General features: G+C 43.5%; 1 protein-coding gene across 1 annotated transcript in view; it reads right to left on the reverse strand.

Annotated features, from left to right (window-relative positions):
• GXYLT2 (glucoside xylosyltransferase 2) overlaps positions 1 to 16,848 on the reverse strand; it is a 94,922-nt gene that overhangs the window by 17,229 nt on the left and 60,845 nt on the right. The window contains 2 exon segments of the mRNA XM_047746796.1: positions 373 to 496; positions 1,630 to 1,881. Of these exon segments, the coding sequence (XP_047602752.1) occupies positions 373 to 496; positions 1,630 to 1,881 (376 nt within the window).

The raw sequence follows: 16,848 nt of genomic DNA on the forward strand, positions 1-16,848 counted from the left end.
CATGGAAGGCCTCCTGTCTAGCTTACAAAGCTGGCATTCAGTTCTGTGCCCTGCCATTAATTCTGACCACACTTCTTAGAAGAATGGTGTGGCCAAACTCGAAGAGATATTCTCCAAAAATGGAGTCCAGTGTTGGAGGTTGCAACATTTGGCCTTTTGTGTCAGCAGCATGAGGGCCACCCCCGGGGGGTGAGGCAGGGGTGGGGGAGTGTGGGGGGGGGGCAGGTGGTGGTGTGTGAATGAAAGGGCACACTTCACAGGGGAACCCAGGCACAATTCTGGCTCAGTCAGTCACAGACCAGGCTGGAATGTGCTTTGGGCGGTGCGGTGGGCGGACTCCTACACAAACAGCATTCTCACAAGAGAGCCTACCTGGATTGAAATAAAAAATAATATTTAATAAATCCTGGTCTCCCCACGTGATGGCATTCTTGTACTTCTGGTACAGAGGGTACAACATGTCCTCCCAAGCCAAGCCTGTTGGAATCATGCTGTTCTGCAAAAGAGAAAACCATCAGAGGGGCTGAGGCAAAGCAAATACATCCTATCCCCTGAGAAATGATGGAGAGGAACTGGTTCCCCCAAACCCTCCAGGAATGAAGCAAATACAGCAGGGGTCCTGCTGGCCTCAAGACATAGGACAAAGCAAAACTAGAGCTGGAAACCATAGAGTTTTGCAGGATGGATAACACATGGATACAAGAGGGACCAGGAACCAGTAGCTGAGGCTATCATTTCTACTAAGAAAACTGTGCCCAAATTGAACCTCTTCTTCTCATGCTTAATTCTTGCCTCAGAAGTGAAGGAACAAAGTACAGATAGTAGATTTAAAGTATCTAAGGAAAAACACCTTTTCCTTGTCTTAATATAATTTGCTTTTAAAATAAAAGCAACACATTCATAGACTAAATATTCAAACAGCAAACAAAGATAAAATTAAAAAGTAAAAATATTCTTCCTCCATCCTCCTTCCATCTCCACCCCCACTTTCCCCAGAAATATCCACAGTTAACAATTAGGTATTCTCTTAGGTATTTTTCCGGAAATTTCTAAGCCCATGAAAGAGATCACACTTCATGGTACCATGCTTTGTTGCATTTTCACTTTTCCCCCTCAATATTGTTTAGAGATCTTATTTCTCTTACTCATAGATTGATCTAATTCTTAATAGGAGGACGAGTTTTTTCAAAAAAAATTTTTGACGGTTCTCTACTGATGTTCATTTAGGCTCTTTCCAGTTCTTTACTAGGATAAAAGATGAGGCCATGAGCAGCCTTGTACAAATCTCTGTATACTTATATAAATATATCCTGAGGAAAATTCCACAAAATTTCCCATGGTTTTTGGAGCTTTGGGTATACACAGAGTTCCAACATTATAGAATTCAGAAATGCAACATAGCATTCCTGAAGAGCAACTCTGGTGAAGCTTTAAATTCCATAACCACCTGGACTTTTCCTGAACAAATATTTCATAATGTTCCAAATATTTTCCTCTTCCCTGTCTCCTTTCATTCTCACTGACAATCCACCTATTTCCAAAATCAATACACTGACAACCTGGGAACATCACTGTTGAAATGACTAAAAATCCCAATTTTTAAACGTGAAATATAAAGTATTTCCTTACCTTAAACTGGGTACTTCTTATGCGAGTTAAATTCATCAGCATGACTCCTGAATTAACTCCTGCAGAGCCATAGAAAGGGTGCCGAGCAAAGCGACTGTACCAGCCAATCTTGGGGATTTCATGCTCGGGGGCCATGGCTGCAAGCTGTGTGGCATTAAATTGCCTCAGAAGCTTCCAGATGTCATCAACGGGTCTCAGGAAGAGAACATCCGTGTCCACGTAGAGGAGTGAATCCACATCCTTTAGAATCACCTTTGTGTGTTTGCAGGAAGGAGGGAGAAAACAAAATGAAAACAAATCAGAAACAAAGGAAGTAGCCTGATATATCAACAGCGCCACCGACTTCAGTGGTCAATGTTGAATTCTAGAAAGGGTACCATGCTCTTAGCTTCCATTCCTCCCATCTCCCTTGACTTCAGGGATAATATTAAGCGATGGGTAGAGACTCAAAGGAAAATAATTCTTAATTCAGGATGGTTCAATTCCAGGACCCTACAGTATATTTGGTAAGGGTTGAAATTTCAAAGGAGTGACCACATCAGCTCATGGACTGAGACTCTCTCTTCTTTTATTCTCCAGTGAAGCCATCTGTCTTTCTCTCTTAGTTTTCTCTTGGAACAGGAGGGTCTGGCATTAGACAAATTGAAGTGGACAATCTCTAGACCAGCTCATGCCAGGCTTTGAGGTAAATACTCTGTCTCTGGATCCATTTCTTCTAGTGTTGATGGGTATGACTGCATCCTCGTGCAATGACATTTTCAGCTAAGATTTAGTCTTGGGAATTGGTAAAACGAATCATCAGCTTTGTTTGCAGATCAGAATTGGCAAACTTTTTCTCTAAAGGGTCAGAGAGTAAATCTTTCAGGCTCTGTTGCCACAATACAAGTCTGCCATTATAGTACAAAACTTAGAACAATGTGTGAACGAATGGGTGTGGCTGTGTTTCAATAAAACTTTATTTATGGAGACTAAAATCTGCATTTCATTTAATTTTCAGATGCTACAAAATCTTTTGATTTTTTTCGACTCTTTGAAATGCAAAAGCCATTCTTCATTCATGGGCTGTGATTTCCAACCTCTGTTGCAGTTCAGTGAAGCCAGCCACTTAAAGCGATTGAGTTCTCCTGTCCTAACTACTTAGCTTAGCAGAGTTTTGCTCTGGGGTTTGAGACTTCAAAGTCTGTTAGTGATAGTGTTATTCGCCTTGTTTTACCATTGTTCCCAAAATTTAGTGGTCGCTTAATTAAGGAAGGATTTGAATTTTTCTGGGTCCCTAGCCTAACATCCTCCTAATAACATAACAACACTTGCAATGGGCTGAATGCCTGTGTCCATTCAAAATTCATATGTTGAAGTCCTAACCCCCAGTGTGATGGGTATTTGTAGATGGGGTCTGTGGGAGGTAATTAAGGTTCAATTAAGTCATGAGAGTGGGGCCTTCATGAAGAGATGGGTACCCTTATAAAAAGAGATGCCAGAGAACTTGCCGTCTTTCTCCACCATGTGAGAAAACAATGAGAAGCAGCTGTCTCAAGGCAGGAAGAGGTCCTTCACCAGAACCCAACCATGCTGGCACCTCGATCTCTGACTTCCAGACTCCAGAAAGGTGAAGAGATAAATTTCTGTGTTTTAAGGCACACAATCTCTGGTATTTTGTTATGGCAGGCTAAGACAATATTCCATTGGGATCCCCAATATTTAAAATTGATGAAAATGCACACTGTGTGATACAGGTATCATGGGGATTTCAGACTTGAATGATTTCAGAGCTTATGTGATCAGCTCCAGGATCTAGCTTTTGTTCCTCATCTACTAGAGGAACAGATTTTACCAACTGGTAAAATGAAATTAAGACTATTGATCACCTGCAATTTTATAAGAGAAATTATCTTGACATCTATTTTAACAAAATTTTAGAATTAGGATAAATTCTTCAAATTGAACACACAAACTTCAAAAAAAAAATCCTCTACCTTATTCTTATTTTTAACTCTTATTTTGCCAGGGAAAGGTAAAAAATTTCCACAAATTAGCATCTGCCTATTTTTTTTTAAATCACAGTTACATATACTGGGAAGGAAAGGCAAATTCTCTACAGAAGTAAGAGTAAATGCATGTTATGACATAAATTATGTATCACACATAAACACAATTATAATTTCTTGCATGCCTAATACCATCCCAAGTACTCAACATCCCACCAATTTGGTTTTTTTTTTTTTTTAAGATTTTATTTATTTGACCGAGAGAGATCACAAGTAGACGGAGAGGAAGGCAGAGAGAGAGAGAGAGAGGGAAGCAGGCTTCTTGCTGAGCAGAGAGCCCGATGTGGGACTCGATCCCAGGACCCTGAGATCATGACCTGAGCCGAAGGCAGCGGATTAACCCACTGAGTCACCCAGGCGCCCCCCACCAATTTGTTTTATTTGGAAGAAAAACTAATAAAGAAAAGCGTTCTGTCCAAGTTTAGATGTCAAATAATGCTAATGATTGCTGGATTTGGGCCAATAAGGGTAAAACAAAATTAAGTCACTTTTTAGAATGTGTTTTCAGGGAAAAGAGAATGTATGGTGTTTCAATAAAAAGCTAATTTAGAATTCCAGAATCAGAGAGGAAGAGAAAGTTATTTCAACCTATGTGAAATAGTACAAATTTCTCTCTATGCCTGATTATCTAATAAGACCTGAAGAAAAGCATATAATATTAATGTCTTAATCAATTAAAGGTTATGCCATCTATTAAGCCATCTAACCCAAAAGAATCGAGCTTGTTGGCTTGATTACTCTAATTTTTTTGTTGGCTCTAAGTCATCATTATTATTAAAGCTATCATTACTTTCTTCAACAAAATGTTACCACCCCTCATCAAAACAAAAAAGAAGAAAAGACTCTTCTGACAAAGGTCTGGAAAAACAAAACAACACTAAAAAGTTAGTTCTGAAGAATGGAGCTATTCCAACATGAAGGTACAGGCAATATGTTTAATCAAGAGTGAAAAAGGCAAAAAAGTTGTATTGGAAATTTATAAAATCACAATGAACTTAAATAGGGTAAAATTTTCACTTAACCAATATCTTATTATTTGACACACAAGATTGCTTCCCTTTTTTATTATTATAAACAATACTATAATACTATTTTAGGGGGACTGTTTAAAAAGAATTTACTTATTTATTAGAGAGAGCAAAAGAAAGAAGGAGAGCACACAAGCAGGGGGAGGGGCAGAAGGAGAAGGAGAAGGAGAAGCAGACTTCTTGCTGAGCAGGGAGCTCAAAGCGGGGCTCAATCCCAGGACCCTGAGATCATGACCTGAGCTGAAAGCACACACTTAACTGACTGAGCCACCCAGGTGACCCTTTAAAGAGGTTTGCAAGCACATAATACAGCATTTCTTTTTCTTTTTAATGTAGTAAACATTTGCATGGTTAAAAATAAAAATGTATTAAAGTAAATTTATTGGCAATTTATTCTTCCTGGTGATTTTGTCATCAAGTCCCATTCCTAGAGGTAACCAACGATACTGGACTGATCTGTGTTGTGCCAAAGATATCTTATACATGTAAGAATAAAGAGCTATACACATACAGTCCTCTCTTTCAGGCTACAAATGGTAGCATGGTGTCCATGATGTTATCAGCCTGCTTTCCAAAATAAATAAAACAATCATGCAGGAGAACTTCACATATCAGCACATACAGATTTTATTTCTCATTTTTTTTTAAAGATTTTATTTATTTATTTGACAGATAGAAATCACAAGTAGGCAGAGAGGCAGGCAGAGAGAGAGGAGGAAGCAGGCTCCCTGCTGAGCAGAAAGCCCAATGTGGGGCTCAAACCCAGGACCTGGGATCATGACCTGAGCCGAAGGCAGCGGCTTAACCCACTGAGCCACCCAGGCGCCCCTTATTTCTCATTTTTGATGCCTGTGTAGCATTTCATTGTGTGGCTCTACCATAATTTACCTCGTTACACACTGCAGGGCATTTAGGTTACTTTCAAGCTTTTGTTATGACAGACAGTGTCACAATGAGAAAAGTCCTCAGCTTAATTCATTTCAAACATACATGAATGTTTGTGTAGGATAAATTCATTAAAACATAATTCTTGGGGCGCCTGGGTGGCTCAGTGGGTTAAAGCCTCTGCCTTCGGCTCGGGTCATGATCCCAGGGTCCTGGGATCGAGCCCCACATCGGGCTCTCTGCCCAGCAGAGAGCCTGCTTCCTTTCCTCTCTTTCTGTCTGCCTCTCTGCCTACTTGTGATCTCTGTCTGTCAAATAAATGAATAAAATCTTAAAAAAAAACCCGTAATTCTTTTGTCAAAGAGTACACGCATGTGTAAGTTTGATACGTGTGGCCAAACCACTTCTCTACAAATGGACTGACTTAGCCTTCGGCCAGCAACGTAAGAGGCTGCCTCTTACCCCTTACGTTCGCCAGCATCCTGTTTGGTCATGCTTTCAGGCTTTGGCCTACGAGGAGCACACTCAGAGGGGCTTAGCCTATCAGTTCATTTCAGTTTGTGTTTTCCTGCAAGTCTTGCCCTGGTCGACTGCTTGGGATCCAGCACTGTGACAAGAGATGATGCATGTCTGGAAGACCAGTGAAAACCATCTAAGGGCACTTAAATACCAGTGCTGGCCCCCACCAGATAGCACCCACATAGGCCCCAGATCTGAGAACCCATGCATGGGAAGCCCTCTCCACACCATCCTTCTCCAGAGCTGTATCTAATCCCTCCTCTGCTGCTTTGATTTTAGGGACGTGCTTTCTGGACTAGGACCAATGGACAAGGAAGAAAAACTCAGGAGTAAATTTTATGGCTACTATTTCTGGAAAACTTGCATGTCTTCAGTGAAGATGGCAAAGCCAGTTCAATGCACCTTACAGAGGCAAATCAGGGCCTGTGGGTCAAATTCAACCAATGACTGGATTTTAAAAAAATTTTAATACATAATCTTTTTTTAAAAAATTGAATTAGTTAACAATATTTTGTGAAAACTGAAGATTTCTCAGAAATCCCTACATTTCTGTCTTGAAGCAAAACAAACAAACAAAAACCAAAAAAACTCGGACAGCTCTGAGAAGAACAGCCTGTATCCTCTAAGGGACAAATCTGCTGGTCCTTGTGGGCAGGCACTCCCGACATCCTCAGTACATTCATACAATGAACATTTATGGAGGGTCCACTAGGTGCCACGTGTGACCACCAGTGACCGAGAAAGAAAAAAAAAAAAAAACTGCTCTCGTGTGGGAGTCAGATAATAAATAAGATAAATATATTGGTTATAGAGTCCATAAGCAGGTGAAGAATAAAGCAGGGAGAAGGACCAGGGGTCCCAGGTAGAGAGGAGTCTGCAATTTTAAATAGGGCTATGGAGAGAAGTGTCACTCCGAAAGAGGTGAGCAAATGAGAATAAAGCAGGCTGGTACTTTTCCAGAACAGCACGGGACCACTGTGGCTGGACCAGGGCCAACAAAGGGAAGAAGAGTTGGGGACGAGGATAGAGGGTATGTGGGCCACTTAGGGCTTTGCTTGCCCTTGGAAGAACTCTGGTTTTTACTCTGAGTGAGAGGAGAGCCACTGGGGAGCTTTGACAGGGCTGACACAGGATCTGACTTAGAGAAATGGTCACTGTGAATGCCATACTGAGGACAGACAATTAAGGTGCACAGCGGAAGCAGGGAGCCCAAGGAGAATAGCATCTTAGTAACTCAGGTGAGCTGTGTTGGTGGCTTGGCTCAGGGGGCAATGAGCCAGCGAGTGAGAAATGGTTAAATCCTAAACAGAGTTTAAAGATAAGGCCAACAGCATTTCCTGATGGGCTGTAGGCACCACATAAGACAAAGACAAAAGTCAAGAGCAACCCGAGGGATTTTAACCTGAACGAAAGGTACAACAGAGTCACCTCTACATAAGACGGCACCTGATCTGTGTCATTCCCAAGTTACTTGTCTGGCCCTTGTGGGTACATACTGGCATGCTGGCTCAGTCGTTAAGTGGCTGCCTTTGGCTCAGGTCACGATCCCAGGGTCCTGGGATCGAACCCTGAATTGGGCCCATGCTTGGCGGGAAGCCTGCTTCTCCCTCTCCCACTCCCCCTGCTTGTGCTCCCTCTCTCGCCATGTCTCCGTCAAATAAATAAATAAAATCTTAAACAAGAAAAAATCTTGAGTCTGGTGTTTGTGAGTTCAATTCCAGCAGGATGACCCCGGCCCTGTGTCTTTGGACAAATCACTCGGTCTTTCCAGGTCTCCGTTCCCCATTTGTAAAAGGTGGAAAGCATCATCATCGTCACCACCTTCTCCACAGGTTGTCCTAATGATCCAGTGAAATAACACACACAAGGTACTTGGTATAGTGGCTGCTACACAGTCAGTACTGTGTTTCTGTACTGTCACATGGTGTTATTGTAAGAAGTCTCTGTGTTTTCCCTTGTAAAGTATCAAGTGTAATTAGTTGCCATTGCCATCAATGCCCACAGCACTTCAAAACAAGTTAACCACAAAAAGCCTTTAAATACAGTCAAAGTCAAGCAGAGACGTTTTTGAACCTTCTGATATCATCATAATCTACTTATTACCTTTACTGAAAGCTAGTACATAAGGCTTTTTTACTCTTTATCTGAAAAAACAAAAGACCAGGGCGGGAGGGGGGAAAACCCACTCTTTCTATAACATTGTCTCTGGAGGCTAATTCCAGAGCAATTATTGCTGGTATTAATTTGAAGAGGATCATTTGGCCATGTGATAATGGAAAGAGGAATATTTACTGAAAGGATATAAAATTAGCCATTCTAATTCCCTTATGGAAATCAGTCAGCACCAGAAATGAGGCCTTTGTTTTCTTAGGAAAGGGGGGGCAGAAAGGGCACACAATAGCTATTTGTACCTCATCCTGCTGGCTGTAATGGGCGTTGCTGTCCCTGCTCCATTCACTGCCCTAACCTGGGTGGCTGTCCCCAGGGAAACCTGCTGGCTCTTTGTGCTTGGTGAGGACCAGAGGTTGGCCACAGGCAGCAAGATGATCGGGGACTCACAGGCTTACCTTCAAGTTTGTTTTGCCCCAACTCAGTTATTTGACAGTATAACTTAGTGGTTAAAAGCTCAGGGTTTGAAATCTAATTTCAGTAGCTCCCTGCAATTCATGAGGGTTATGTTCCCAGACCCTTAGTGGATGCCTGAGACCATGCAAAGGGACAAACCCCCTACACATACTGTCTTTTCTCTTATACATATATGCCTGGCATGAAGTCTAATTTACAAATCAGGCACAGTAAGAGACCTAACAACAACAATAAAATGGAAGAGTTACTACAACGTACTGTCATGGAAGTCATGTGACTGTTGCCTCTCTCAAAAATACCTTATTGCACCATCCTCACCCTTCTCCTTGTGATGACGTCAGATAATAAAATGCTTAGGTGACTGCATGGAGTGAGGTGAGTGACGTGGGCACTGTGACATGGCGTCAGGCCACCAGTGACCTTCTGACCGGATGTGGGAAGGAGAGGATCCTCTGCTTCCAGGCTGTGCTTGATGGGGCGAACTGACATGGTGCAAAGTGAAATGCGGATAAGGAGGGGGACCACTGTATCTATGTTCAAATTCCAATTCCTCCACGAACTGTGTGGTCATGGGCAAGCGACTTATGCTCATCCTGTAAGTGGCGTTGGCCACCCACTTCGGGGTGCTGCCGGGACAACGAAATGAGACCGGGCGATCGAAGCCCCTGGCGAACACCCAGCAAACACTCAGTGGACATGCCATAGTCTCATTATCATCCCGTCTCACCAGGGCTAGGATCCTTGATTCACACCTGGGGGAGCGAGCACTTGGCTATAGCAGTAGAGGCAGTTGTAGTAGTAGTAATGACAGAATGAGGCATATTGTCTGGTCTCCAGGAAGTCTAATGAGGGAGGCAGATAAGAGGCAAAGCAAAGTGAGGTGTGCAGGATGATGGGGTATGACAGAAGCACACAGCAGGGTGCCTAAACCAGCCTGCAGCAAAAGCAGGGAAGACTTCCCAGAAGAAGCAACATCTCAGCTGAGCCATATGTGAACATCAAGGCAAAGAGTCCTACAGATCAATGGAACACCATGTAGAAAGGTCCATACCTGACAGAGAATGTGGCGCAGGATAAGATGGCCAGGTGCCTGGGGTCAGGGCGGGGGAAGGGGGGCGCTGCTGGAGCAGACAGTGGGAGAGCCAGAGAGCAATTAGTCTGGCAGAGTGGGGAGGCCCCAAACAGGAGCTATGCCCATACATTTGGACTGATTCCTGAGAGCAAAGGGGAGATGTCAAAGGATGTGAACCAGAAAGCCCAAGGTCAGACACATCTTCTCTTACTCACACTGCCCACATCCAACCATAAAGAGTCCCGTCAGTTTCTCCTCCAAATACATGTGAATCTGCCCTTTTCTCTCCCTTTCCACCACCTTTTCTGAGTCCAAGGCATGATTACAGCTCCCCTGGAAGTCTGGACAGGTCTATTTGCTGGTCTCACTGTGTCCCTACTGACTTCCCTCCAACACATTCCTCCCAGACCAGCCAGAGGGTTGTTTCATCTTTGACCCATGGGGTATTTACAAGTATGCGGTTTGATTTTCAAAAATTTGGGGTTTTCCAGATTTTTGTTTTTCATTTCTAATTGAATCCCCTTGTCGTCCGTGAGCACACTCTACATGATTTCAATCCTCTCGAATTTATGGTCCAGCATATCGTCCATCTTGGGGAATGTTCCCCAAACATACGAAAAGAATGTTTATTCTGCATTTATTGGGTGGAGTAGTCTACAAATTCTCTAGCTGCCAATTAGGTCACTCGGTTGATAATGTTGTCAAGGACTTCCAAGTCCATACTGATTTTCCATTTGTTTATTATAGCTCTGTGGAGTTTTTTCTCCAGACACTAAAGAAGGAGGGGGGGAATTGTGAAATTACTGCAAATTCACTTATATCAACAGATATGATTAAGATCCAATGGTTTATTTTTGCTTTGGGTTCCCTTGTGTCAGGAGACATACTTAGTAAGGAGGTGCTGTGGCCAATATCAAACAGGTTACTGCCTGTATTCTTCTCTAGGATATTTATGGTTTCAGGTCTCACATTCAGGTCTTTAACTTATTTTGAATTAATTTTTGTGTATGGCCAAAGAAAGTGGTCCAGTTTCACCCTACATCCAGAAAATGCACTACTAGGTATTTACTGAAAAAAAAAACAACAAACCTAATATAAAGAGATACAGGCAAACTGATGTTTATAGCAGTGTTATTTACAATAGCCAAATTATAGAAACAGCCCAAATGTCCATCGACTGATGAATGGATAAAGAGGAAGTGGTATATATACACAATGGAATATTATGCAGCCATAAAAGTGAATGAAATCTTGAGACATGAATGGAGCTAGAGAGTATAATGCTAAGCGAAATAAGTTAGAGAAAGACAAATACCATGTGATTTCACTCATATGTGGGACTTAAGAAACAAAACAAATGATCATAGGGAAAAAAAAGAGAGGGAAGCCAAGAAACAGACTCTTAACTATAGAGAACAAACTGATGGTTACCAGAGGAGAGGTGTGGGGGGCGGAATGGGTGAAATAGGTGATGGGGATTAAGCAGTACACTTGGTGTGATAAACACTGGATGATGTATGGAAGTGTTGAGTCACTATATTGTATACCTGAAACTAAATTGCACTGTTAACGGACTGTAATTTAAATAAAAACTAAAACAAAGAAAACCCTAGATGTGATTTGGTGCCCATCATTCATATTCACACTATGATTATAGTCAATTATCAAAAGGGGAGCGTTAAGTCTCCAAGTCAGATTGTGGATTTGTTTATTTGTCTAAGTATGTTTTTTGCCTTATTGATCTGGAAGCTCGTTATTAGATGCATACTCATTTAGGTTGGTTACAACTTCTTGACAGCTTGATCCTTATATGGTTATGAAATATTCAGGTCTCACATTCAGTTTTTAATAAACCTACATTAGAAGATGCCACTTTCATTCTTAAACCCCTTCAAGACTTATCACTGCACTTGAAATATTCACATACATACCATGGCCCATAAAAGGCCCTGCAGGATGGACATGCTCTGCCCACCTCTCCAACCTCATCTTCTATCAGTGGCATTTTTTTCACCTCCTAGCCTAATCTAAGGTTTTTCTGGCTTCAGGGCCTTAAATTTTTTCTTATCACTCCATTACTGTCAAAGTCAGCAGAGGTTGGGGAGCAAAATAACATACTATGGAGCCAATAAGCTCTTGATTCTGTCTGTACATATGGCCAGGGTCTTCTATGTTGGAGATGCTCTTAAGTCTGTGTTGAGATAGACACTAACATATAAATCTCCTCTTTCAGAAGGAATAAAAATTGAAATTATGTATTTACCAAGAAATCACTTTTTGAAATGTTCCCTCATTTCACTCCCTAAGTTCATGATATCTGAGGTGAAGGAGATAAGGTCTCCAAATGTGCTTAAAAAGAACAGCTTTATTGGGGCGCCTGGGTGGCTCAGTCGGTTAAGCATCTGCCTTTGGCTCAGGTCATGATCCCAGGGTCCTGGGATCCTGAACCCATGTCAGGTTCCCCGCTCAGCAAGGAGTCTGCTTCTCACTCTGACCCTTCTTCTTGTTTGTGCTCTCTCTCTCTCAAATAAATAAGATCTTTTAAAAAAAGAACATCTTTATTGACTCTGAAATACATGCACAGCCACTGATGCTTTAGTCAGTTTCAAGGCTGCAAGCTATTGTTTCATTTTTATTTTTTAAAAAGATAGATTTATTTGTTTGTTTGTTTATTTGCTGTAGAGGGGGAGGGGCAAAGGGGGGGGGAGAGAGAGATCCTCAAGTAGACTCCCCGTGGAGTGCAGAGCCCGACTCTGGGCCTGATCCCGGGATCAGGGATCATGACCTGAGCCAAAATCAAGAGTCAGATGCTTAACTGACTGAGCCACCCAGGTGACCCTGTAAGCTATTGTTTTAGATAATTGCCTAAAGAATCAAAGCTGTGATTAGTGTGTAAATGGATGTTCCCAAGTCGTACCTGCTGATGTAAATGACTTGGCAGTAATTTGATGTTTGTCCCCTCTTTGTGAGTCTGTCCATTAAGCTCCATGAAGCTTCTGTAATTTATAGAAAGCACCTTCCTTGTCCTGTTAGTGAAGTGCTTCCAAAATCTTTTCCCCACAGAAGCAGAGCTTTCCACTCACTGTTTCTGGAACACCCAGCTCTGACTTATCCTCTAGATCTAAGCTCAGATGTTACCTCCTCAGTAAGGTTTCCTGGAGAGACCCATCACCTCCACCTTCCCAGTCCCATCATTGCAAAACCCTACCGCTTTCTTTCCACCACTTCTTAGACCAGTGGCTTTTGCAGCATTATTTTCTCATTTATTGCCTGCTTCCTTGATTAGACTAGAAGCAACCAACCTGGAGCCTGACGCACCACGTGACCCCTGTCCTAACTCAGACCACTGGGTATCCTGCGTCAGCACCAGCAGATAGGGCCTGCCATGTCCCTAAGCCCTAACACTAACTCTAGGTTGTGTTTTCAGGCTTCCGTCCCCAGGGGACTGTCCCCTAAGCCCTCCAGATTGGGGACCCCTGAGCCACACACCAGGACTTCGCCTGCCACCCAGGAGGAAACCGTGCCCTTTGGAGCTGCTCAAAACCCTCAGAGCAGGAGAAACCTGCATGCCTCCCTGAGGCCACCCCCACCTTCAGCGCCCCACCAGGCCACCAACGTGGAGCCTGAAGCTCAGCCTGAGCCCTTCCCCTTAGCTCGCCCCTGGAAAGCTGCCCTCAGCTGAGGCCCTATGGGAGCTGCGTGCCCCAGCCTGAGTTCCCAGGTGGTCGCAAACGCACCCAGTCAGAAATTGCTCTAAACAGCTGGCGCAAATATGGCCCGAGTCGCCGCACAACGCCGGCCAATTCTCATGAGATTTGTGCCCAAATCGATATCGACTTGGGCAGAAAGCTCATGAAAATTGGCCGCAAACCCCCGGCAAACTCCCTTCCAGCTGTGTGGGCCTTTAGGAGAGCCTCCTGGGCCTGGCCCGAGATCCCAAGTGGTCTCGGCCCAAACCCTGCAAGAAAGCGCTCTAAAAGCCGGGTGCACACGTGGCCAAACCCTCCCTCTACTCAGCCCCCTGGAGAGCCAGTCTCAGCGCAGGCAGATCCCGCCTGCCATGCCCCTAGGCCCTAACCCTAACCCTAGGCTGGGTTTTCAGGCTTCTGTCCCCAGGGGCCAGTCCCCTAAGCCCTCCAGATTGGCGACCCTGGAGCCACACCCCAGGAGTCTGCCTGCCACCCAGATGGAAACTGTGCCACTTGGAGCTGCACAGGAATCCTCAGACGGGGAGAAACCTAAATGCCTCCCTGAGGCCACACCCAAATTCAGTGGCCCCTCTTGTCACCAACCTGGAGCTTGTAGCACCGCGTGACGCCTGTCCTCAACTCAGACACTGGGGGATCCTGCCTCAGCACTGGCAGATTGGGCCTGCCATGTCCCTAGGCCCTAACACTAACAGGTTGGGTTTTCAGGCTTCCATTCCAAGAGGCCTGGCTCCCAAGCCCCCCAGATTAAGGACCCATGAGTGACAACCCTTGACTAACTCTAGGTTGGGTTTTCAGGCTTCCATCCAAAGAGGACTGGCCCCGAAGCCCTCCAGACTGGGGACTCCTGAGCCACACCCCAGGACTCTGCCTACCATCCAGGAGGAAACTGTGCCCTTTGCAGCTGCGCAAAACCCTCAGAGGGGGAGAAACCTGCATGCTCCCCTGAAGCCACCCCCACTTTCGGTGCCCCCCAGGCCACCAACACAGAGCCTGATGCTCAGCCTGAGCCCTTCCCTGAACTCTGCCCCTGGAAACAGGGCAGAGATGCTGTGCGTCTAGTTAACTTTTGAAGTCCATGTGTCTAGCACAATGCCTGGCATAGAGATTAGGCATCCAGTAAATGCTCACATAAACTAAGGAATTCAACTGCTGAGCTGTCTCAGAACCACTATAAAACATTAAATTCAAGGCTAATGGTAGATGAGGACAGGTCCTGAGGAATGAGACGGTCTGTGAAGAAATGAATTACAGAAGACTCACGTTCCTAAAGACAAAACCAACATAACACCTCCCACACCAATGAATGTCCTTTTGTGTGTCCGATACGCCTCCCTCCACTGTTGATAAGACAACTAGGTGTTAAGTATATAATTCCATTTCCTTACCTCTCAAACAGCTCTAAAATGCCCTGACAACTGAGGAAAAGAAAAGGAACCAGAGGAGGAAAGGCAGAACAGAAGCAAAGACAAAGAAGCCATTCAGGTCCAAATAGAACTGAACCAGAGAGAAGGACCCTTTGGAAAATGACACCAGTGCTTATGAGAAGGCAAAAATATTTAAAGAGGGTCAAAGCAGGAGGCGGAAACAGAGAGGAGGAAAAGACAGGGTTTCAAGAAGAAGAGAAGAAGAAACTCTTTTTTTTTGCCAGGTGAATACATCACATATATGGGAAAATAAAGAGACCTGCTTAGAACTAAGATAGCCACAATCCATCTACACAGAATCAGCGAGGCACAGTGTCCATCTGTACTAAATGGGACTATGAGTAAGGAAATGGTGCTCCCATGGAAAGGCACAAGAAATACGGACACTGTTTCAGTGTGGCGAGATGAAGGGCTCTGGAGATGGACAGTGGTGATGGTTGCACAAGAGTGTGAATGTACTCGGTGCCACAGCACCGTACACTGAAACATGGTTCAAATGGTTGAAACCATTTTATACTGTATATAGTTTATAATAAAAATGGGGAAAAATGAAGCACAGGCACCGTTATTATATTTTTCAATTAAAGCCTGCTTTACACAATGTGCTTCGTGCTATTGCTTAACCTATTTCTGCCTTTGTGAATTTTTACTTCCCTAAACCCTTCCCTAAATATGCAGTTTTTCCAAAATCATCTTTCATTCTTTCATTTCCTCAGTTCTATCAGGTCCCTGTCCTTTTCATTTCTTTTCTTGTTTTGAAATATCAGTCCTACAGCACACTCATGTGCAGGCAAGATGTCTCTCAAAGTTGGCCAAGAAAGGAGCAGGGAGAGTCTCCCCTCTGCTACCTGCCTCCTTCTCTAACAGAGAGCCCTCTCTCGGAAGGCAGACTCTGGGAAAACATTTGGTGACCCCTGCCCCTTCTCATTCTACAGAAAATTCAAGTGGATGGACTAGAGCATCTATGGTTATCTGGACTTTCTGCTCTGGGACCAAAATTCCAAAGTCTCCAAACCAAAAACAGAAAGGAAAGGAAATTCTACATATCAACGTAAATCTGCAATCTGGTAAAAATCAGTACCCTTTCCCCACACCATTCCTTCATTTTTCTTTTGAAAAAATGCACACTGGACCTATATTGAAACACGTTATTATAGACACAATAATTACTAAAAAAAGAGAGAAAGCTGAATATGAATCAACTTTTCTGTGGATGTCTGGGTAATCTGAGATGTCCTCTAGTGAACAGAGGTGGGAATCTGAAAAATGCAAAACTGATCAGAAGAGGTTATGGCCCAAGACCCATGTAAACAATAATCCTGTAAAATAATTGGGTAGATAAGATGCTATTCTGACTAAATAATTATAATAGTTAAACCACTCATATAACACTTATGTTAAATCATTTAGTCCTTTCAACAACCCAATGAGCCAGTACTATATCCCCATTTTACAGATGAGGAAACCGAGACAAGGAGAGGTTAAGTTACTTGCCCAAGGTCACAGAACTATACGAAATATTCAATCAGCAGATATTTTTGTCAATAATTTACAAATGTACAGGAATAATAATCCCTTCGTTTACTCAGTGCCTTTTGTATGTTAAGCCTCATTCTGGGCATTTCATATACATTGTTGCTAGTGCCTCAACAACCTCGCTAGGGTGGAAATATTACCCCCATTTAACAGATGAGCTGAAATGGCGGCTCAGGTCACTACGAGAAAAATGGCAGCACCAGGATGAACCCAGGGCTCTGTGACACCAGGGCTCACGCTGATATTCATCTAATGCTCACTGGACATGTTCACAACGTGAATGATAGATGTGGTCAGTCAGAGAGTAGTTGTTTCTTAAACTTCTGTGTATGTACCTGACAGTCATCTAGGAACAGAGGGAAGATTCCCAGACCTTACCCCCAAATTCTGAATTATTAGGTCTGGCATAGGCCC

Source organism: Lutra lutra, chromosome 1 (assembly GCF_902655055.1).
Source record: "Lutra lutra chromosome 1, mLutLut1.2, whole genome shotgun sequence".
NCBI classification, from domain to species: Eukaryota; Metazoa; Chordata; class Mammalia; order Carnivora; family Mustelidae; genus Lutra; species Lutra lutra.